The 24,269-nt window shown below is 42.9% G+C and overlaps 1 protein-coding gene across 1 annotated transcript in view; it reads right to left on the minus strand.

Annotated features, from left to right (window-relative positions):
* Positions 1-24,269, minus strand: part of CFAP47 (cilia and flagella associated protein 47) — a 2,858,849-nt gene that overhangs the window by 1,873,141 nt on the left and 961,439 nt on the right. The window contains exon 39 of the mRNA XM_078657910.1: positions 6,629-6,717. Within this exon, the coding sequence (XP_078514036.1) occupies positions 6,629-6,717 (89 nt within the window). The remainder of the gene's footprint in view (positions 1-6,628; positions 6,718-24,269) is intronic.

Consider the following 24,269-nt stretch of genomic DNA (forward strand, 5'->3'; position numbering starts at 1 on the left):
AGAGTGGGAGCATAGACTACAGGGATATGGCGTTAGGGATTTAAGTGTTAGGGATTACAGGTACATGGTTCAGACTTTGGCATACAGGATTGAGGGTTCGGGTATGGGTTATGGATACACAAATTAGGGTATAGGGGTTAAGTGTATGGAGCAAGGCTACATAGATTAATGGTGTGGCTGAGACTAAAAGTTACAGGATATAGGGTTAAGGGTTTGGGGGATGTGGTATAGAGGCTGAGGGTACAGGGTTAAGGGTACTGGGGTTATAGCTACAAGTTAGGGACATAAGGCTTAGGATATGGGATACGAGTTTATGGGTTCGGTATGAAGGATTAACTGCTATGATTCCATGTGTTTAGTGCAGCACTGGAAATGTGTTTAAAGTGTGTTGATGACTTAACCCCTTAACTGCTGGTGCTTTCTTCTGAGTGCTGAGCCCTTTTCTGGCTATGTAGGGTAGTTGCCGCTTAGGGCCTCATAACTGTAGGTATCTACACCAAATTTGCATCTCATTTTACCCACCATACTAGGCATTCTAAAGGTACCCAGGGTTTGTGGGTTTCACTGAAAGGGACTCAGAAAATAGGCAAAATATAGTTAAATGTTCAGTTTTTGGGGAAAAAAAAGGAAAAAAGTGTTCCATATAAAAAATTTAGTTTTTGTCTCCTAAAAATTGAATCGATGAACAGTTCAATGTGCTCAAGTCACCATTATCCAACCTTTCAGGAACAAACAGAGCTGAACTTACAAAAACAAATTTCTTAATACATTTTTGTCATTTTTCAAAGAGGTAGCCAATTCTTTCTATTTTTTGTGCTCGCAGTCTACATCCAGTTGGTGGTGGAGACCGATGTAAAACCTATGGGTAATCCAGAAAAGGTATAGATTTCTGGAAATTAGACAGCATTTCAAATTCAGCAAGGTCTCATATGTGTAGAACCCTCTGTTTTACCAAACAAACTAACTTGTAAAAGAAAGAAACATTGAAAAGAAGTAGGAAAAACTGCCATTTGTGACAATGTTTTCATCCGCAACGTTTTGTCACAATGGCCAATTTACAAAATCAATATGTCATATCATTCAGTCTGCTAGACCCTATGGTTGCAGGAATATATAGGGTTTGTAGGTTCTCCAAGAAACCAAGGTACCCAGAGCCAACGACGAGTTGCGCCATACAATTGTTTTTCATTGTGTACCTAGTATAGACCAATTCATATGGTGAAATATGTTGAATAAAAAAGGGTATCAAGGAAACCTTTCTGAAATGAGTTTAGAAGTAGTGGGTATTTGTACATCTGTGAATCTGTGGGTACGCATACTTGCATATGATTTAGAGGGTATTTTTCAAACTGTATTCTTTCTTTCACACTGGCTTCCATTTGGAAGGCACAAACGCAGCAAAATCCAATTGGGAATAACAAATCTTCTAATATTTTATGCTCTCACATGTCTTTCTATAAAAATGGTACCTCATTTGTGTGGGTAGGCACAGTGTCTGTTAAATGGAAATGGCCCAAATGCAACATGTGTACATCACATTTTTCCACTAAAAACTGGCCCTTTGTTTGCAAAGTGGGTAGCTGTGGATTTTGGGCCCTAACTCAGCCAGCAACTAGAGAAAACTTGCACATTTTTTAAAACTAGACACCTGGGGTAATCCAGAGTGGAGTGACTTGTGTGGCTCTAGCCAGGTGTTTTAAACCAGAATCACTTGCAAAACTTGATTAAAAAACACACCAACTAGGAGAGTCCAGACGTTCATGACTTGCATGGCTCTCACTAGATAATTTTACACAGAAGCCCTTGCAAAATGTCAAACTTTGGTAAAAAACATACACTTTTCTCAAATTTCTGTGATGGAAAATTCTGGAATCTGTGGGGTCACAAAGTTCATACCACCCTGAGTTCCCACATGACCCCTGATAAGAACAGCATTCCACTGGTTTGGATGGGCAAAGAGACCATGAAACAAAAAGCGCTACATTGATAGATAAGCAATAAGGGTAGCGGCTGTATTTGCGACTATGCTTTGTGCTACCCATGCAAACCTATGAAAAACTGACATCTCGAAACCTAGACAACCATTCCAGGGTTCCAGGGTGGTGTGCCTTGCATGGGTGCAAAGAGATTTTCTTACCCACATTACAGCTCTTTAATGGGGACTCTTGCCCCACCCACACTAGTGAGGTACCATTGTTGTCGGGCGACTTGAAGAATGCTGTGTGGTAGGAACTTTGGGGCTCTCCCCATATTCCACTGGTTTTGCTCACAGAAATGTGAGGAAAATGTGTGTTTTTAGTCAAAGCTTGAGGTTTGCAGCGCATTGTGGTTAAGAAAAAATCGTGAAATCTAGGTGAAGAACACCACTGAGGACTACCCGGATGTATAGTTTTTAGAACGGTCTGGGTCTGGTAGGTTGAATACCGTATCCACCCCCCAAGTTATGGGCAGCAAATCTATTGGGCCCCAGGGTGGAGGAGGACCATGGGTCCATGCTTAAGGAGGGCGTCTCAACGCCCCAAAATTATTACATGAAAGCAGTCCCTAGTGTCCTGTGGGGTTTCTGCCCCTTGGGCAGAAACCCCACCCCTTGGGCAGATTAGGGACAATCGCCTCATCTTCCCACGGGGGTGCAGAAGTGCTTTCTGATTTGTTTGTGAGGTGGGAAGCATGGTCATGCCCATGGTGGGTAGATCCACCCCTATATTTAAAAACAAATGCTCTCCCTGGCACCTAGTGGGCTTTCTGCTCCCTCAGGGGTAGATCGTGGGTAATTACCACCACTTTTCCCCTAGGAGGGCCGAAAGACATGCTTCATTTAAATGGGGTGGGTGTTATGACCATGTCCATGGTGGGTAGCCCCCACCCCTATTTTTATAAAAAGGGTTTGCCTGGCACCTAGTGAGTATTCTGCCCCGCCTAGGGCAGACAGATTGGGGGGTAATTACTCACATCCTACCCAATTCCGTAAGAAACCTAGACAATTTCATGGACTAAGCCCTCTCCATTTTTAGCTTTTGTGGCAGAAATAATAGAATATGGGGTGCTGGGTGTGAGCCGTGAGGTACACCTAATGGCTTGGAGGTGAGGCTGAAGTTTTTATTCCCAAAGTGATTTTACTGGAAATGATTAGTAAGGAGGGAGGGGAACAGATAATCAAGATAGCAATACAGTTCCTATTAATAATGATGTCAACATCCACTTACATGTCTAGAAGAACCAACAGAAAGACCCTTTGGAGCACACAGCTGTATTGTGGCAGTATCCGTGCAGCTGTTTCAGTTAACACATGTGTGTGTCCAGTGGAAAATATAGGTCCTGATCAATGTACCTGGCCTTTTATGTGCTTCACACATTGTGCAGAAACATGTCTGCCTCATGGGAGAAGGCCAGATTATAAATATAGATATATGCACACATAATTGTTTTAATCACTTGCCAGGGAGACATTAATGAGTATAATTGGTTTACCCCTGCACAAGTTAGGTCTTGTTTTGGGTTATTAACAAAGGAGGGAGGAACCCTACTATTCAAAAATAGGGACAGGGTAAATACAGTTTGGCAAAGCGAAAACGTCCCAGATTGTATGCACGAGTGTGCGTGTGTGCTAGCAAAAGTAACTAGTTATACCTGAGAATTACATTAACATTGTAAGGTAATATATGACAAAAGAGTCGATACGTCAGCAAACACTAAATGATTAAAAACCAAAGTATAAAATACAAATACAAAAGGACAGGAAGTCTTGTTCACTGGGATACTATCATGAGTATAGGGAGCTGGATGACTCCCATTTATCACACTGAAAAGCTTTGCTTTTCTCAGAGGAAAATAAATCTGCTCCAAAGGCCGTACCCCTTACACTGAACCAGGTGAGCTGACAAAAAAAACACAGAAGTAATTGCAATGACGCCCCTCTGGGTTTTAGTTCTAAAAGCAATCAACTTTGATAAATTAATTGTAATATATTTTTCAAAACAGAATCTACTATTTTTTCTCCAGATGAGATACTTCTATTTATTTTTTTATCCATAAAGTTTCAGGCTAATAAAATGTGCTTTGTAGTTAAATAATTGCATCTTCATAAGCCACTTGTTTAGTTTAAAAGAAGACTGGGAGGAATCTGCTAAACTTGCCCTTTACCATGGTCTGCTTCCCTACTTCACTTTGTCTATTCAAAAACATAAGTCAACTAACCTTGCTTTGAATAAATCTAAAATGGCAATCTTGAACACCAGCTTCACCGTGACATCCTACATGAACAACTGTTACTGTTACTCTTACTACAAAAAGCTGATCTTTCCGAATACAACTGCAAGGACATTCTAATAACATAAGTGGCCAGTCATCTCAGCACTCCAAGTTTGTGGCAGAGGTCCATGTAGTGCTCCCTTTAAGATAAGATCTGGTAAGGACCCTGCATTCATCTCCAAACAAAATATTACCTGTTGTGTTTAGCCCTAGTCACCCCTGCTCTATCAAAAAAAATATGGTGATCATCAATTATTTTCAGTCTATAGTGTCCTACGAATGCTGTCCCTCATCACCTACAATGTTGTAGAGATCACGGATTCAGGAAGACTTTCAAGCACAGCTGTTTCAGCAATGTTTATCCTGCTATACGCTTTAGGTTCCGCAGAATTGCAGCTGATCCTAAATCACCAGGATCTATGTGGTGGCCTGGCACTTCATGTGAAAATATAAAGGAAAACCAACAATATTAATATTGCTGGAATTCTATTACTACAGTAGAGGAACACCTTGCAGTTTCTAAGTAAGATCAAACTTGCAAGGATGTGGCAAAGGATAGGTAATCTGGAGTGTAATTTCTTTCAAGTCAATTTATACAAGTTAATCCAGCAGAAAAGGGGATCACAGCATACAATTTTTAGGGTTCAAGTGGGGAACAAAAATCCAAACTAAACTATATACAAGTTAATGGTGAAGAGGAAAGAAGATCCCATCTCTAAATCCATTCTAAGGTTTAGATCACAAACCCCATATATACCAGCTTATATCCTTAAGTGACAATGCACTCATCTTTTTCTGCTAAATTGGCACAAGTACGTGCATCTCCTAAATATATGTAAGATTTTAAATCTAATGAATGGACTTCCAGAAACACAATAGGCTATAATAGACACAGGCTAAGGTGCCTCAAATATAGTGTAAATCGCACTAAAAAGACAGGATAGCTATTTCTCACAACATACTCAAAAACACAGAAATGAGGTTGCAGCAGAGGTACAAAACTGGAACAAAATATCAGGTGTGTATTTCTGGGAAACAGACACAACCTGAACAACCACTCAAAAGGACTTTAACTATATGGTTTCTCACTGGAATAAAAATCCTTAGTTCTGGTGTTCAGGAGAATAATTTCTAAAGAATCCACTAAAAGTCTTAGTCCTGCCTTAGCTAATCTGTATATTTAAACTTCACTCACATTGGTATGAAATTGCAGCCACTAGATTCTCAAAGAAAGAATCTGAGGGGAAGACTTCTTACTTGACGAGTTATCACTGGAATAATAGCCAGGAATTATTAAAATATAAATCTATTTTAGAAAGCTGAGGCTAAAGAAACTGTTGGTTATATAAGAGAACCTACAATTCAAACCTAAATAATATTTTGTCTAAGTGTTCTGCCTACCCTAAGAGATATATGATGCAGATATACAATTAAAGGAAACTAGGCTAGTTTGCCTCTGACTGAACAGGTAAGGACAGGTGGAGATAAAATTGCTACAGTGTTTGAAGTATGGACATAGAATTCCTCTCAGCATTTAGTCTTACCACACATACAGACCCAGGACTACATGGAAGGACCAGAATGCCTCGGACGTCTGTGACTGGGAAAATGGTCACTTTGCGGCAGAGAGGTATATAGACTTTAGATGTACTATAGAGCAAGGTTTCACCAATGTTGTAATTGTTTAGCATATTTAATGCAGCTTATCCAGTCTCAGAATAATAGTTGAAACCATACACTAGCAATCCAAGATGATTTCTGTTTCTGTTTGATAATACCAGTAAACCTTCACATCATCATCTTGTTTAAAATCGTATTAGTATCCAGTGTTGAAGAAGACGGGTTGCATACTATATAAAAAACAACCTCTAAAAAGGAAGATATGCTAGCTACCACCAAAGAAATTGAATGTGGCAGAGGCCACACCGTTACTATCTGTGTGGGCAGCCTTCACTCTGGCCCAGGAAGGGGTGATCTAAACACCTTCAAATGTTTGGAGCTAGTCAGTGAATTTTAGAACCAATATGGGGGCCTCCAGGCTCTTATCAATGGCTGGTGGTGTGGCATTTGCATGGGAACATAGAGTGGCCACATAGATTATCTGTCCTGCATGGTGCCCAGAGAGCGGTTTTTTTTTCTGTAATGAAGAACAAGACTCTGATTGTGGTTGTGTACCAGCACAATTCGGGATTCTGCTCGCTTGTGTAATATACTGTGAGGTCCTGTTCTTTAAGTCTGCAGAAATTATTCAAGATGTGATATCCAGTAGAGAAAGGTTAGTTTCCATACTCACTATCCAATTGTTATAAATGTATGCATACATTGCAGTTCCTTAAACCTTAAAGAGAAGATAGACTATCATTTGTAGCACTCTCACCTGAATTTTCCATCCATGTTAAAGGGATTTCGCACAGGTAGGTTTATTTCAAGTAGCTCATAACAAGGCGATTCATATTTTGTAGCACCCTGAAAGAAAAGAGACAATACCGGCAATTTAAGTAGTAAGTGATGATGTTTCAGAACATGTGTGGTGAGCTAAAGAATCCATATTAGTTCATTTTGATCTTGCTCTTTTCTTTACAATGATTTATAGTGCTGATCCACAGTGCAACGTTATGAGTGAAAGGTAAACTTAAGTATTTCAAGATAAACTATGAGGTTTAAGAGTTTTAGTTCACCCCTTTACTTCATTTACCAATTACTGCATTGCACCCTAAGCATCAAGAAAATACATTTAAAACTAAATACAATCATTGTTAAAAACGACTAACCCAATAATTTATATTAATCTACCTTTATTTAGGTTAATTTAGGGTTAGTGTCAATATGGCTGCAATTCACTGAAAATGAATCTAATTAAAAGTAAGTGGTTAGCTTAAGAACAATATTACTTACTAATTTAATTACACTTAGTTTAAATTAAATCAGTAGCACGCAGTTGGGAACAGGACCAGTATTAAATCAATTGTGGAAAATACACATTAAAAGCATTTTGCAAAATGTAAGATCAGGGTTAGAATATTTTCCACAATTATGTTTAGGATTAGGGTAAGCAGTCATTCAAAACAAAAGACAATTTCATCTGACTATTTACATTTAATTAACTATACGTTTAGCAATGGGAATACAAACAGGTTATTACATTTTTCATTTGCTTAAAAATTAAAAATAGGGTTACAGTTCAATTAATCGCCTTGCATTATTAAAAAAAAATTGAAGTGGTTTTATTTCATCTAATTGGAGTGTGGAGTTAGTATAGGATTAGGGGAAACAATTAAATGAATTAAAAATAACTTAAGCCAATGTAAGACATAGTATTAATGAAAATGTAATAAAAAATAATGGTAAGGTGTATGGGCACAGATAAGAGCTAAAGTAAAGATACGAGAAAGGGATGAAGTAAATGTCCTTTCAATGTTCCTGGTGAGAGGTGGGTGTAATTCCCTAAGCAAACTGAGGAAGTTCTTCCTTTATTTACACCTGCGGAGCTCAATTAGGGATGTTCCGCTGCTCCGTGGGTGGGAAAAACATCCCAAAAAGCACAGTTGCTTTTTGAAGCCCTGGTAAGGGCTGAGTAATATAGTTAATTTAAAGCTACCTGTATTAAAGTAAATAGATTGCATGGACCCCAACAGTGCACTTCAAAGCAAGGAAGTCTGTGTGCAGCACCTGCCTGCAGGATCCTCCTGGCAGGCAGACACCACACACAAGCTCCCCTGTTGTGAAAGTTGCTTGGAAGAGCACTGTCAGGGGCTGGTATTGTAATTAACCCTATTTAATCACCGCTAGGTTAATTTTAATTGTAGCACCCCCCCCCCCCCCCCCCCTCCAACCCCGACAGTGCCAGGCAGCACAAGAATATCTCATTCCTTGTATTCATCAATGTCCACAATGACAAGATGTTGTTTTGCAGAAGATTTCACCTACATTCTTCCCTTTTCTCAATCCAGGGCAGGCAGATGCAGAAAATATATAATTATTGGCAGCTTCACATCAGCTTACCTTGAATGGGGAAAAAGGGAATTTCTTGCATTCCAATAGGCAAATAGAGGGAGGGTGAAGTAAAGTGGGACAGTAAAGGTAAAGACATGCAGCCATTTAAGCACAGCTAGCTCATGTGAGGCTCCCGCATATAAATACGAAGTTCCCAAAAGTTAGACTGTATTATGCAATTATGGTTGTGCATATGATCTAGTATGTAGTTTTTTGAGCGCCTGTCAAATTCAGGGTTAAATCAAGGGTTGTCATGGATAAAGAGGTCCTTTTCGAAAACTAACACAGTAGTTATATTTGACCCTATGGCGCAGATAATAAAAAATATTTAAAAAGACTATGCACAATATCTCACAAGGAAGGACACGCTTATTGTCAATGGAGTACTATAAAATGTTTCACATCATGTACCACCGTCATACATTTTAATGAGGTCATCAGAATGGATCATGTGATACAAACTTCAGTGAACAAGAACAGCTACAACTTTGAATCTAGATCTGACTTTGGGAAGCAACTAGAGCTTCTGGTCCATTAACGTAGAACTACTACTGAGGTGACAATAATTGTGTTGATGTGTTCACTTCATAGGTAGGGCCCTCTGTGGGCCTACAGGGCTGGCTGGGAGATTTACAATACTATAAACGGGTGCAGTGGTCCCTCATTGTGATCAGCGGCCTGTTTGGCAGTGGTTAACTTGTTTGGGGAAATCATGGATCCTTCGTATTTTCAGTGGTAGAGGGAAGCTGCTATTCACAGTGGATCTCTTGGACAGAATACATAGCAGGAGGATCCTGAACTCTGCCAGCTGCAAAGTGGTACGCAGTCATACACTTTGGCCAATACTTTTTTGTATATGGAATGTGAGGTAAATCACCACCAAACTGCCTCAGTTTTTTGTTAGGTGAAAAGCATTGATTTTGAGATGGCTCACTGCAAATTGTAGTTTAACACCAACACATTCAAGAAGAATACAGAGAGCTCGATAAAATGCAACCTACAACTTCCCATCCCGGGACTTGGTGTTATAGATCGCTTCCATGACATAGAATACTGACACTGACAGCTGTGGGAAAGGGACCTAGATCTCAGAAGTGTGGCTACTGTGGCACCACAAAGCCCACTGGAACCTGGATAGGGTGTCTGATGCAAACTGCTCGTTGTCGCCAGTTTATTACTATAGGGTCTGATTGAAAGGCAGGTGAAGGCAGAACAGCTGAAGCTTTGGCTAACCAAATTTGATAAACACAAGGAGTTGATGGACGGAGTGCTGAAACTTTTCAGACACTCAGTCCCAGTCACAGATCTGGGTTGAATCCATCATCATTCTTTAGCTTACTTCGCCACCACAGTTCAGACCCAGCTATATGCAAATCAGTCTTGACCATGTGCCTCATGGGAACAGTCCAGCCCGAACTGCCGAGCCAGGTCTTCCCTGAACCGGAAACAAGCATCCTGGGACCGGTTCCTTGGTAACACCCTTCATCAGCCAGGCTAGCTTGCATCCAGTGAGCAAAGGACCCACGTCTGGGCATATCCTGGTAACTTAGGGTGAACAAAGCAAACACAAGATGATGGCCGGAGCGCTGAAACTTTTCAGACACTCACCCCCAGTCACAGATCTGGGTTGAACCCATCATTGTTCTTTAGCTCACTTTGCCGCGCCAGTTCAGACCCAGCTATATGCAAATCAGTCCTGACCCTGTGCCTCATGGGAACAGTCCAGCCTGAGCTGCCAAGCCAGGTCTTCCCTGGTCCTGGTCTGAATCACAGTTGGTGTATGGTGACTACTACACTGCACAGATGCCCCGCACCTTCAGGTGGTGGGTCAGGCCTTCTTTTGGGGGGAGGGGGCTGTGTGGTTGGCTGAGGCTTTGTCACATTTCTCTACTCATTTGGCTACATGTACAATGGTCCCCACAGGAGCTGTCTCCACCTGGTATTCTCAGTGGCGTAAAGAAACTTTAGAGGGTCCCTCCTGCAAAGTACATAAAGCGCCTCCCCTCCGGACTCACGTAGGAGCTCTAAGGCCAGGCTACTGTGCTGTGCCCCTGGAGCTCGCCCCCCACACTGTGTGGGGACTGCAGTGGTCTTTTGTTATGCCACTGTTTCAGAGATTTTCCTGATACGTTTCACTTTTAAAGGAAACTGCAGTTCAACTTGGTCTGCTTGGCAGTCAAATCCTTATCCTCGTTCCATTATGGGTTCTGCATGTGCTGCCTTACTGGGTTTCAGTTTTGTCCTCTGTGCATGACCTCGAGACTCCTTGGACCAGTCTCTGATGCATTCTCTTCCCAAGTGCCATCTGGGAAGTCCCCTGTGCCAGTCTTTTACCACCTTGGTAGTGTGGTGGTCAGACATTGCAAAGCAGTATTTTCTACCCGTCCACCACATACTTTGAGAAGGTTAGGTATGACTGTGTGTCTGTCTTCGATAGGCAACAAATACACCGGAGTATGAGTGGGTGTTATGTCATTACGAGTTGCACCAGCACCAGATCCCTGTCTTTCTATCGCCAGTATGTTCCATAGCAGATTTTCCTTTTGGAAAAGGAATGTACAGAAAGGTCTGTTTGGACGTGTTAACCAATCCATCATGGTGGAGAAAGTCTTACTGTTCAAAACCCCTCCTGTTCCTGGTCTAGCCCTATTTAGGTAGGCTGCCTGGTGCCTTGCTAGCTTCAGACTTGTTGCTCGCTCCAGCCGATTCATCCACCTGTTTGAATTTTCACCTTCAGCTTCTGATGGTTCCAGATTGATGCCTTTGTCATCTGCCTGAATCCTTTGAGAGCAGTGGCATAACGAAACTTTAGAGGTCCCTCCTGCAAAGTACATGGAGGGCCTACCCTCCAGACTGATGTAGGAGCTCTCAGGCCCGGCTACTGTGCTGATGGGGGCCCCTGGAGCTCGCCCCCCCCCACACTGTGTGCGGAATGCAGTAGCCTTTTTATGTGCCACTGTTTGAGGTTTCCTGATAATTTTCACCTTTAAAGGAAACTGCAGTTCAACTTAGTCTGCTTTGCAGTCAAATCCTTATCCTGGTTCCATTATGGAGTCTGAACTAGTATAAGGAAGCAGCAGGCCTTCACCACGCTCCCAAATATCATGCATCCATTGCAGACTTGCCCTTGACAACAGAAGACTGAGTGAGCAGACTTGGATGACATCTTATTGCTCTCACATCTGAAAATGTCAACAGCCAATTTACGCTAGCCTAATCATACAGAGGCCTATAAGTCCTGACCTCCTGGGATGGGGCCAAGATGAGAAGGACTGACTACCAAAGTACACGGAGAACAAACATCAAAAGGCAAACACTACAATATACTTATTTAAAGTGTCTTAACTACTAGCGAGGTTATAAAAATACAACTCAGTGGCCATAGCCTCCAACATATCCCTGGTGGCGTGCCATATAGGAAAAGTTAGAAGAACGTAATAAAAGGTTAACTTACTGTAAGAACATTTAATGAAAAATACATTTTAGAAATAGCTGTAATCATCCATTAAATTTAGAAAATTAGGCTTAAAATTTCCCCATGAAAGTTGAATAAAGCAATATATCTTTCGAAAGACAATCGATTCACCTTGAATGAGGAATTAATTTATAACACAATATTTTACTCATGCTGAATGGAAGTTAATCAAACTTTATCGAACAGAGATGCAATAAAAATGTGAGCACCATGGAATCCCTACTATAATCAAAAGTGATCTGAAAATACTTAATCCCACTACTACTAACATGGAGTTTAAATGGCACTTAAAAATATTGCAAAAATGACAAGATCTTTTATGAAAGAACCCCATATTGACATATGGAAAATTCAGACAATAAGAACGTAAACATATTAAGTAGTGAAAGTTAATATTTCCCTCCAAGTCTTGAGCAAATACTGAACGTTTTCAATTTGAAGATTAATTAATATAGAATGGAGATCAATAAAGACTTGGAAGTCTGCAAAAGATTCCTGATCCACATTCAGAATTCATAACCTTCTTTTGTTGCCTCTCTTCTGAAAATCCTACTGGAATTTGTATCTACAACACCTGGGGCCGTATTACATATGTGCCCCGAGGGCGCAACAGGCGTTTGCGCCTGCTTTGCATGACCCAGCGGCAATTTGGTATTAAAGAAGGGGCCACAGACGCTTGTGTGGCCCCTTCTGTAATACAGATAGCGCTGGCGCACATAAAGCGTCAGCACTATCTTCAGGGGCATTCCCTCATTTGCATGGGGGCGTGCACCATGCAAAGGAGGGATGCGGTTGCAGAGGCAAAGATGCCCACAAGAGGCGCACTGACAGTGCACCATATAAAAGTTGGTGGGTGCACTGTCAGTGTGCCCTCTGACTGCAGCCCTCTGAAGGGGGGTAAGAGGGGTCCCAGGGACCACCCAGAAATTCCCCTGCAGGCGAGTACAGTCACTGACTGCAACCGCCTGTAAGGGGATCTCTGATCCCCCTTCAAAGTGTAGGTGGGTTGCTGCTTTCACTGTGAAAACACGGAGCGGCTTCAAAGCACCTGCTTCTTTTTTCACAGGAATCCGCTGCTCTGGAGGCATCCCATTCCATGTAATAGGGCGCACTTTCCCTGTTTGCGCTCGTACGCTCATTACATAATAGGGCCCCTCATGGGAAACTGTTTGATGTCCACTTATTGCAATTGTTCAGGCAGATATCCAAGCTCTGTTCCAGTTCCTGGGTTTCTGTGTTCCTGCCCTTTTCCTGCATCATTGAGTTTTAAGCAGATCATTGAAGAACATTGTTCAGCAACAGCAGACTTAGCCTGTAGTGTAAAATAGGATAAAGCAACAACTTCCGGCATGTGTGTGCAACTTTAAAGTAGTATGCTAGAATCCATGTGGATGTTAAATAAGTTCTTTAAAATATCTCTGCATTACTCCATTAAATACAGGAAGTAATGGACGTGAATGTTTGTCATTATTGCACAAAAAAATAATCTCATATTGCTCTTTACTGCTTCCAATTGGGAAATGTTTCACTTGCACACTGTCAATTCAGCTCTCGGTCTTACTCTGTTGCTGCCACCTATGTCCCAACATCATATACCAAACTGACCTACAGTTACACCAGAGCAAACAGTGGGTCTTCAGGAGAAACGAAGTTTGATGGTACAACTTCACAACCCACAGTCTCGAACTACCGATACTCCTATGTGATAAGCATTTAATGTCATTTTCCACTTCTTGAGCTCCAAAACATCGACCATAATTTGAACTTAACTCTACCACTGCTCTCTCACTATATTTAAATATAATTATTTAAATTGAAGTATCTTAATCAAACAACAATACCAACACTAACCATAGACTACATGAAATTAAAATATATCAAATTAATTTATAGTACATATGGGGCCAGATGTATATAGGTTTGGCTTTATGATTCCAAAATAGTTAATTTTTGCGATTCTCTATTTGGAAATCAAAAACACTACTAATGAGTCTCTGACACATTTTGCGATTCCCAGTGGGTCGCAAACAGACCTACCTCATTAGTATGCATGTGGTAAGTCGCAATTTGCGACGCATTGGGAATCGCTAAAATCACGGGGATGGTGGCCTGCTGGAGTCAGCAGACCACCATGTCTGTGATTGCTTCAAGGAAAGCAATTTTTTGTAATACATCTCGTTTTACTTAAAGGAAAATGGGATCCATTTCAAAAACAAAAATAAAAAGTTTTCTTTTCATTTTTTAAGAGTGGGCAGTGGAACCCCTTCCTCCTCTTAAAAAACGTTTTTACCAACATTCACAAAGCGGAAGGGGTTCCTTGGGAACCCCTTCCCGTTTGCGAATGGGTTACAACCTACTTGAAGTAGGCAGTAAACTGCAAATGGTTTGTGATAGCATTTTGGTCGCAAAACATTAACACATACCTCTGTGAGTTGCTATTAGGAAGGGACACCCTTAACAAGCCCCTTCCTAATACCGAATCACAAAACCATTTTGCGATTCGGTAATAGGTTACCGTATCACAAAATAGAGCTTTGCACATTGACAAATTATTTTTTTTCCGTTCGCAAACGTCCCAATTCTGCGAATCGGGCCATGTGTGACCTGAAAAAAACTATGTACATCTGGCCCTAAATGTGATTATATTAAAAAGTAACCTTAGCATTGTCCTAATGTTAACAATATATTAAGTTCCATTAAATATATTACATTTTATTACTACCCTACGTTTCAATTCAATTAAAAAAACTTTATTCAATATATTAATAATTAGAAAAGTACAAACGATAACAATGTTAAAAACATGAATTTGCACAAATAATAACACACAGAATTATGACAGAGTATAAAACATTTGAGAAAAGATCCAACAATAATACAGAACTCTGCACAGGTAATAATTGTAAGAAGTGGAGAGCGGGACTACGCCCTCTAAAATATCTATGCTTTATAAGCGGAGATTAAAAATCTCCTAGTGAACAACTCTTAAAATTTGCAGAAAAATAAAATGCAACAATGTCTGTTTGTAAAAATTATCACAAGGACAAGCAGTTGCTCTCACTCTACACTACTGACCGAGCAACTTTCTTATTGATCAGATCTGAATAGGAATAATGGCGCCTACTCCCAATGACCTATGCTGAGCAACAGAGAGGGTTCAATGAATGGACAGGTCTGCAACATTACATATAGGTGTATGGTAGGATTACTTAGTTTGATGCTTTACCTATCAATGCGTCTTATGTCAATAAAAGACCTCTTTACCTAGAATTATCCTGCTTGCATATGGTTGTTGGGCTCTTAAAAGTGTGGGTCTACCCAAATTCACCAGGGGCTGGTTAAAGTAAGATAACCATACAATATCAAGCCATTTGTCATACTTCAAGTCCTTAATAACTGCATGGTTAAGAGTAGCATGACGATAAGTCAAAATAGATATCCAAAGTGACAAGGTGCAAGCTTAATTAGGTCCTTGATCTATGAAAGAGCCAGATCTTCATGAAATATATAGAGATAACTACTAGGGGGTATTGAGAGTAAACACTTGCAAAATCGGTTTACCCCATTTTGCACAGTTAAATGTTAACATATCCCCAAATCCCCGCAACATAAATGGCGGTCGGAAGTCTTGTATATTTGAAGAAAAGCCACAAGGTCTTTGCCACCAAGGGATGGGATCAAATTAAAAAGGGCTCCTGCAGACTGAGTACGTTTTTGTCACCCTGCTGTCATATTGATATACCAATGGTGGGTAGGGTAAAAAATTATGCCTAGATATGGAAGACTGGACACCCTCAAGAGCTCGTTAATAGTAATAGAGATAGTGCACATGTTTTCCAAGTGCCAGACCACGTTCAGGGACGTGGAATAATAAATACCAAAATTAAGCTCGGCAAAAAAAGTACTGTATGCTTTCACCAAATTATTTAGACTTTTCTTGGTACAAGCTAGCAGCACAGCATTGCCCACATATAATAATGTGAGGATGGTAGTGGAATTGATCATGGGCACATCCTGTCCCTGCTCACCCAAAAATGAGATCTAGCTGTTATTATTCAGAATGAACAAGAGTGGGGCCAGGATACAGCCCTGAAGAATCCTGTGTTTCAATCTGGATGCGTTGGGAAACTCACAGCTAGGGCTGAATCTGACTCTGGCAGCCAAATTACTATGGAGAACTGAAAGAAAATGGACCAATGATATATCAAGCCCCAGGTCCAGAAACAGCAACCATAATTTAGACCTCTTAACCCAATCAAATGAGCATGAAAGGACTATGACGGCAAGGTACAATGGACCACGCTTAGCTATGGAATATTTACTAGTGATGAGGTGGAGATTAAAGCACTGCTTCATTGTACTGAGACCCTCTCTGAACCAGTATTGACGGGCGTCAGTCTGCGTTCACAGGACTGACACCTGTGTACAAACTACCTTGAGTCCAATGACTGTTCCGACATTGAAATCTCAGGGCTAATCTGACTCCTGTCAAAATTGTTATAATCAACCTGGGTCTGACTCTATTACCGGAATTCCACAAAGGGTCTTTGTTGTATGAAATATTCAACATCCTGAAGATGGTCTGACGGACAAATGCCACAACAGACCGAAACGTCAACTCCATCATCTATTTGCCAAATATTTATTGTATTTAAGTAACTGTAGCCTGTATTCCCAGATATATTACTTCTTTAATTATTTTGGAATTGATGGATACACTCATGATTTGCAGGGCAATTTGTACACCCTCTCTCGTGATGTTTTGCTGGATTAATTTCCTTTGATTGTACCCTCTTGAACTTGGTTTATATAAAAAGAAATGCCTTTTTTCAAAAAGATATCCCCGTGTTTTTCTGTTTCTATATTCATTGAATGTTTAGATTTTCTAAATTTTGACCTATGCATTGATTTTTCAAAGGCTCAGGATCTAATTGGACTGAACCATTAAGTCATTTTACGTATAGTACACTAAAAGTTATATTTCTTGAACAAAATCCCCTGTAGGCACTTTTACTCATCATTGACTTAACTGCCGAAGCCTCTACGGGTATATTGGGTTTCCCCACATCCTCATCCTATTTGTTGTGGAAAGGGCACATCGGGAACTAACAAAGAAGCCCCCCCTGATGAAAATCTGAGACCGGTGATTGCCAGATTGCTGAACTATGCCGGACGGGATGCTATTCTGCAGTTTGCCAGGACTCACAAAGACAAGCTAATGTTTAACTCACTCCCTATTATGATCTTCCTGGATTACACCCGGCTGGTGCAGCAGCAATGCCACTCCTTCATGGTGGCCAAACGCAGGCTTAGAAACCTCAACATACACTATATGCTGCTTAACCCGGCCAGAATGAGTGTCACCTATAATTCTGAAACCTGCTTCTTCGACACACCAGAGGCGGTCTTTGCCTGGACAGACGAGAGGACTCACTTTACACCACACATTCTGCTGCCTTTAGAATCTGATTCCTCTCAAAGCTCACAGCAAAATAGGCCGAAGAGGAACAACTTCAAAAGAAGGTATAGATCCGGATCTAATTGGCGTTCCTTGGCCCCAGGGGACGCATCCTAAAATGGGCCACAGATATCACATCTCCGGCTCTAGCCAAATATAGTTTGGTACCCTACTGAGATCTTCTGCTCTGTTCGAACACTGTGCTGGCGTGGTCCACAGGACCATCACGCCCCTGGACATTTATGTTCATGTTCCTTGGGAATTTGGGGACTGATTGGAGGAGGTTCTCAAGGCCCCTCCGTTGGGGGCTTGGGAGTTCCTTTGCCATGACAGATGCTCCTCATTTATGGCAGTATCAGGGTGGGGGGTCAATATTTTTCTGAGGTTTCAGTTTATTACTGTTATAGTTATTACATGCGCACAGACATTATGCCATGACCTCACAACATTAGTCGAAACGATCGCTCACATAGACGGTAGATGACCACACAGACACGCTCTCCACCACTCGGGGATCTCAATATAGTATCCTGGAATGTCAGAGGGCTACTAAACGAAATCAAAAGGGCTGCTATACTTCGCCAAGCCAAGCGATACAGGGGTGAAATCCTTCTCCTACAGGGGACTCACCTGCTAGGTAACAAAGCTCCCTGGCCCGCCAGATTCGGACACCATACAATACATCACTCCAGGTTCATCGGGGTATCCCGGGGCACTGCCATCCTTATACATCACTGCGTCCCTTTCGTACACACCAAGCACTGGCAGGATCCCGGGGGACACTACACCATCATATCGGGTACATTACACGGGGAACAAGTTAACATAGCCAGCATATATGCCCTTACCACTGGGAAACACCTTCATCCAAAAAATCACACAACTGTGGGGAGAACTCCCTGAGGACTTGACGCTGATGGGTGGGGTATGGAATGATGTCATGGTGACCATGGACAGGCGGCGTGATCCCGGCGGGGAACCCCAGACAGATGAAACCAAATTACACCTCCTAGCAACTACACTGGGTTGGGCCGACACATGGCACGAGTATCATCCCTCTGAGCAGGGATACACATATATATCTGCCGTCGACAGGACGCTGTCGCCACGACTAGACTACGTATTTGCACCACACAGCTATACCACCGGATCTCCCATATCTCTCACCTACCGAGGGGGCTATCCGACCACTCCCCGGTCATACTCAAACTCCGCACCAGCTCTCATAAACCCCCTTGTAGGTAATGTATGTCCCCATGGCATCTCCACGAGCCAGATTATCAGGAGACCCTGGCCAAGGCAGTGACAGACTACCTTGTGTAGAACACGGCCTCTGCCCCATCCACGATTATCTTGTGGGAAGCCTTAAAACCTACAATCCGTGGGGGAGGATATAAGTTTCCGTGTGGGTGAAAGGAGCAACCGCATAGAACAGTTGGTTGAGCTTGAGAGCCACCAGAGGAGCTTAGAAGCTCGACTAGTCACTAACTTTAGCTCACGCCTCCAGCGTAACCTACTCCTGGCGCCACAGAGCACACAGCAATACCTTAGCAATGAACCAAAGGAAATTTGGATAGCTTCACATCACCTGATTTTCCAATGGGGGGGCAAATCGAGTAAAATGATCCACAGACTGTGCCAGAATGCGAAATCTCCTTCAAACGTTCCAACACTTCGAGGGGTAGACGGAACCTTGTGCTCGTCTCAGAAGGCAGTTGTCAGGGAATTTGCGCTATACTTCTCTACGATTTACACACAACAGGAACAGTTATCGGAGGACATGATTGCTGAATTTATTAGAGACATCCCCCCTCGTACGCTCACAGACCATATGCAGGATCAGCTTGATGCCCCCATTACAGTGGACAAGCTCAGTTTAGCACTGGCCAATATACGTCCGAGCCGGGCCCCTGGATCTAACGGTTTCCCCGCTGAATTCCTCAAGCCACATATTGGTACACTAGGCCCACACTTATTGGTGGTGATACATAACTACCACGACCAACACATACTACCTCAGGACTGTGCCATGCAGAGATTTTTCTATTCCTGAAGCCCGGCCGTCTACCAGATGAACTATTGTCGTATCGACCCATTTCCCTTGTCAATTTCGAGCCTAAACTGCTGGGCAAGGTCCTTGCAGACCGTCTCCGTACCTGCATCCAAGATCTGATTCATCCGGATCAATCGGGCTTTATGCCACACCGCTTAACTCGACACAAGATCCGACGGGTCCATAACGCTATGGCGAAGACCCGGAGCTGGGCCATCCCGCGGTTACCTTGTTGGCTGATATCGATAAGGCGTTCAACTCCCTCAGTTGGATGTACCTGTTCCCACTCCTCAAAGCCATTGACTTCGGCCCACGCTTCCTAGCCTACGTACGCCTAGTATATGCAGACCTAACGGCCTCAGTCCGGATCACGGGTCACCGGTCAGCCCATTTCCCTATCGGCCGTGGCATGAGACCAGGCTGCCCCCTGTCCCCATTACTGTTTGCCCTGGCCGTGGAGCCCCTAGTGGCCTGGGTGCGAAAGGACCCCCTAATCGGAGGCTTCGAGTGGTCACAGTCCCAATACGACCTCATCATGCTCAACGTGAACGATGTGTTGTTTTTCATAACTGACCCATGGTTCTCGGAACCCCGAATCCTGCAGATCCTCTGAGTTTTTGGTGAGACCTCTGGTCTCAACACCAATCCCTCGAAATCAGTGCTTGTTCCAGGGTGCGGAGATCAGGGACGAAGCGCTTGGGCAGCATAGCAGTTGGATGCGACGGCGGAATTTAAACACTTGGGCATTTTCATTTTGCCCTGCCCGAAAACCTCGTGGGCACAAAAAATCAATCCACTCATTGCCAGTTTGAGAGATGAGACCGCGATATGTCTCACCTTCCACTCTCACTATATGGGCGCTCAGCGATTTTTAAAATGGTCTCCCTACCCCAAATTCTATGTAGGCTACAGAACTTCCCATATGACATACCATGTATGTGGTTCGCACAAGTAAATGCTTTACACAATAAATTTCCATGGAACAGAGGTGTGGTTCGGGTGGCGCTGAGTACATGCACGCAATCCACGTACTGTGGTGGCATTGCAGCAGCGGATGTACACTTCTACTAACCAGCATCTACTAATCCTTAACGACTGGTGGCATAATTCACCCACAGACCCTGCTTTTGTACTCGAGCACATGCAAATGGAGCGCACCCCCTCCTACAGCTCGTATAGTCACGGGGATCTAGATTTTCGACCTCCCACCAGCAGAACTGTAGTCCGGCTCTGGAGGTATACGGTCAGACATATGGGGTGGCAGGGCCGCCTGACGCATGTAACTCCGCTATGGTATGGCACCTATTTACGACCCATCGTCATCGTAGCCCTATCAGGTACCTGTAAGTGGAATTTGTTGGGTGTTTCTACTCTGGGAGATGTCATGCAGGGCACTACCCTCAAATCATTTCAAAACTACAGACTGATTTCTGGCTACATAAGACACCATTTTATAAATATCTCCAGCTGGGGAATACACTTGCCCCCCTTATTCACTCAGTTGACAACTTGCTTGAATTTCATCCCCTTGAGGGCCGCCTGCTGATGGGGGACTTGGGGGCGCATAAGATCCATCAGCTATACCAGACGTTGACCACCCACGCCCGTACTACATTGCATAAGATGAAGGTGGCATGGCTTGAGGACACACCTGACCTGACTACCAATAACTGGACAGAGGCCCTGGCCAGCCCTCGGGCGAGGCGGTGTCTTCACGCTACAGCCTCATCGAATTTAAAGATATGCACCGTATATAATTCACACGATCTCACCTATGAAAGATGGGTGCCATCCAGTTCCTCGTGTCTCTTTGATGCGAGCGGGAGGAGGGGACCTACCAGCACACAGTCTGGAGTTATAGTGTGCTACAGCCATTCTGGAGCAGGATTGCATCCTGCCTGGGCCAGGTCCTTTCGTGGGATCTCCCATTTGACCCAAGGTTGTTCCTACTCCATAGTACTGATGGGATAGGTGGGAACCGATATAAGCAACATTTTCTCTTCTTAGCCCTTACTCTCGCCAAATGAGACATCGCCCAGCTGTGGAAAGGAATGTCCCCTCCAACAATAGGCAGATGGAAGAAGGCCCTGGACAGATGCATGGGAGCAGAGATTGAGGTCTACCAGGTCCAGGGCTGTCCCCAGAAGCATAGGAAAATATAGTTCTGATGGGTGACTTACTGGGGGCTAGACTTACCCTCCATACCATCCAAAGACCCCTCATAAGACCGTCCTCCTATACATGATCGGTCAATGTGACATAGAATGGGAAACTTTAATTTTGTTTGTAAACTTTTAACATCTATTTCTACAATGTGTACATTATTAAAATATTTCCAGTAATTGTTTAAACTGCCATTTTGTTGAAATATACAATATGTGGACAGCACTCCAGATTAGATTTTGCAATAATTGCAGTACTATTTACGTATTTTTTTTTAGGATAACATGGTTTATTTAGGAGCTAAATAAACATGTTTCACTCCAGATGGGACTGCACTTATTAATTTATTTTGAGTTTTATATAGCGCTGGCTAGACCCGGAGGTATCAGAGCGCTTTACAGAGTATCAGCACGAAGCAAGTTACACAAAGTTACACAACAATTACACAATGTTACGCATTAGAAAGAAAGAACACGAGCTAAGGATATGAGAATACTCCAGGATGGCAATGAGAAGACGCATGATGAGGCAACAAACAACAAGAGGAATAACAGTAAAAGTGGAAGTTAAGCGGCTGCAAGAAACAGTCTAAGGGGCAGGGGAAGAAAAAGGGGGAGCACAGAAAGGAAAGGGTAAGGAAAGCAGATAAGGACAGGAAGGTGAGAGGGAAACAAAAACGGAAAAGGCACCAGAGATGTCAACAAAAAGAGAAAAACGAGGAGCAGGTCTGTGGCGAACGAGAGACAATCGAAATGTCGCCCAGCAGGAGACTAGCGCGAACGGACGATGGGCAGGGATTGCTAAAATGGTGGATTGAGGGTAGGAGAGGCAGTAGAAGATAGTCCCAAAATAGCGGGGAGCATAAGGGTCCAAGTCCAGAAGCCAGGGGGGCTAAGTACAGAGGAAAAAGAAAAATAAGAACTGATTTCATGGAGAGGCACAGGATGGGGAAAGGAGCCAGCTAGTCAGGGGAGCGGGGGCAGTCTATTTTCGAGTCACAGCTGTGCCGTATCCATGTGCAAATGTTCTGGGCAGCGGTATCCGATCCGTGGTCGATAGGTCACGGAGGAACTGTTACGGGAGCCAGGGTAGCAGACCAAGAGAACAGGAGGCAGCAAGTTGGAGCCAGCATGGGCGCTTCTCCGGCACGAACAAGAGAGTGACAGGCTCAGAACGACACGTAGAGCAGTGCCGATAGTTCTTACCTCCGCTAAATCCCAAATCGTCCCAGTTGAATTGCAGGAGACGCAGTACGAGAGGTAACTGAAGGGAAAGGCAGCTGTAACCAAGCTCGGTGGCAGGGGGAGAGTCGGGAGGGTAGAACCTCCGCCATCCGGAGAGATCAGACAGGCATCGGCAGCAATGTAAAGAGTTCTGCAGAACGTTGGTCACCTAGTACTTCAGAGAGGAAGATGGGGAAGAAGGAAGACAAGCAGCAGAGTTGAGAGGGGAGCTGTGCCTGATGCCCGGCTGGGTAGGTGTCGGCCGTGGTGAGATACCTAGGCCAGACTCCCCTTTAGCTGAACAGAGCGGCTCCACCCGACATCGGCCATGCTGGTCCTGGAACTCCGTGGAAGAAAGCCTCAAGAGCAAATTCTGACGAGAATTTTATGATCACAAGCACAGGAATGGAGCATCGAGGACCACAGTTGAGGACGGAAATCCAGGTGAGTAGGTTTATCCCCCGAGCAGGTGGGAATTCGGGGATTTTAGCCAAAAAGGCTATGTCTGGCCAGGAGCCCCCTGCCGGAGCTCCTCACCGGGTGGCTTAATTACCACTTAATTGGTAAAATAATAAAAAATATATATGTTTTAATTTTAAACTATAGGTATTCATTTTATACAAAGGATGTAGTTTATTGTAACTGGAAATCATTTCCAATGTGTTTTTTTTAACATTTAAATACCTTCACAGGCATACATCCACAAAAATACATCACTTTCTTGTGGCACTTCACATCTACTGTTATTTATCTATACATTTTACTGGGACAACAGGTGGGATCTGGTGTAGTGTTCTGAAAATCTGTAACAGCCTTTTTTGCATGTCGGGAATATATGATCAATTACAACACTGGAGCTGTCCAGAATAGAATGTATTATATAACTTTTTTATGGGAAATAATTTTGATAGATACCTCATGCTACTACTTTCTATAGTTTTTCCCCTTAAATCATTGTGAATTCTTATTAATTGCTCATTTTTACCAAATCATAAAATGATGATGGTGATGATGGTAAAGACTATTTTGAAACAGTGGTTAATATAGGTCACACTGACAATGTTAACTGACACCAAAATCCTAAATAGTGTAATGAAGTGCTTGCCTACATGGCTAGCATGTTGCACCGTTTAGGGTGTGTGGTTGGAAGGGAGTTGTCTTTGTTTTTTAACCAATGTGGGTTGTGCTTCCATGTTGTGGGTGATAACAACTGAAGGGTGGTTATCATGTTAAGGGATGTAGCGCTTACACATGTGGTGGATAAAGAGGTGTGAGAGATAGGCATGCAATTTATGCTTTTCGGTTAGCTGTCACCTTTGAGCAGCTCTGCAGACCCTTTAATTGTATTTCTTGTGATCACAGTCCAATTAGCTAGTTAATGGAATGTGTTTTCCAACAGATATTTGTTTTAAAATTTGTGGTCTAGAGCAGGCATGGTTGAAGGCGAGAAATGCTGGGGAGACGAGCTGTGAAAGACTTTATTACCATCCTCCCATATCTGGTTGTCATTTTTTAATGTAAAGAAACTGTAATAATATATAATTGATCTGCTGTATGTGGCAGATCTTCAATTATTATATGCCAGCTCAGTTGGTGATAGCTGGTTTATGGTCTGGTACGGAAGAAGGCGATGAATGAGATCTGTAACCGATT

The sequence above is a fragment of the Lissotriton helveticus genome, chromosome 8 (assembly GCF_964261635.1).
Source record: "Lissotriton helveticus chromosome 8, aLisHel1.1, whole genome shotgun sequence".
Lineage (NCBI taxonomy): Eukaryota > Metazoa > Chordata > Amphibia > Caudata > Salamandridae > Lissotriton > Lissotriton helveticus.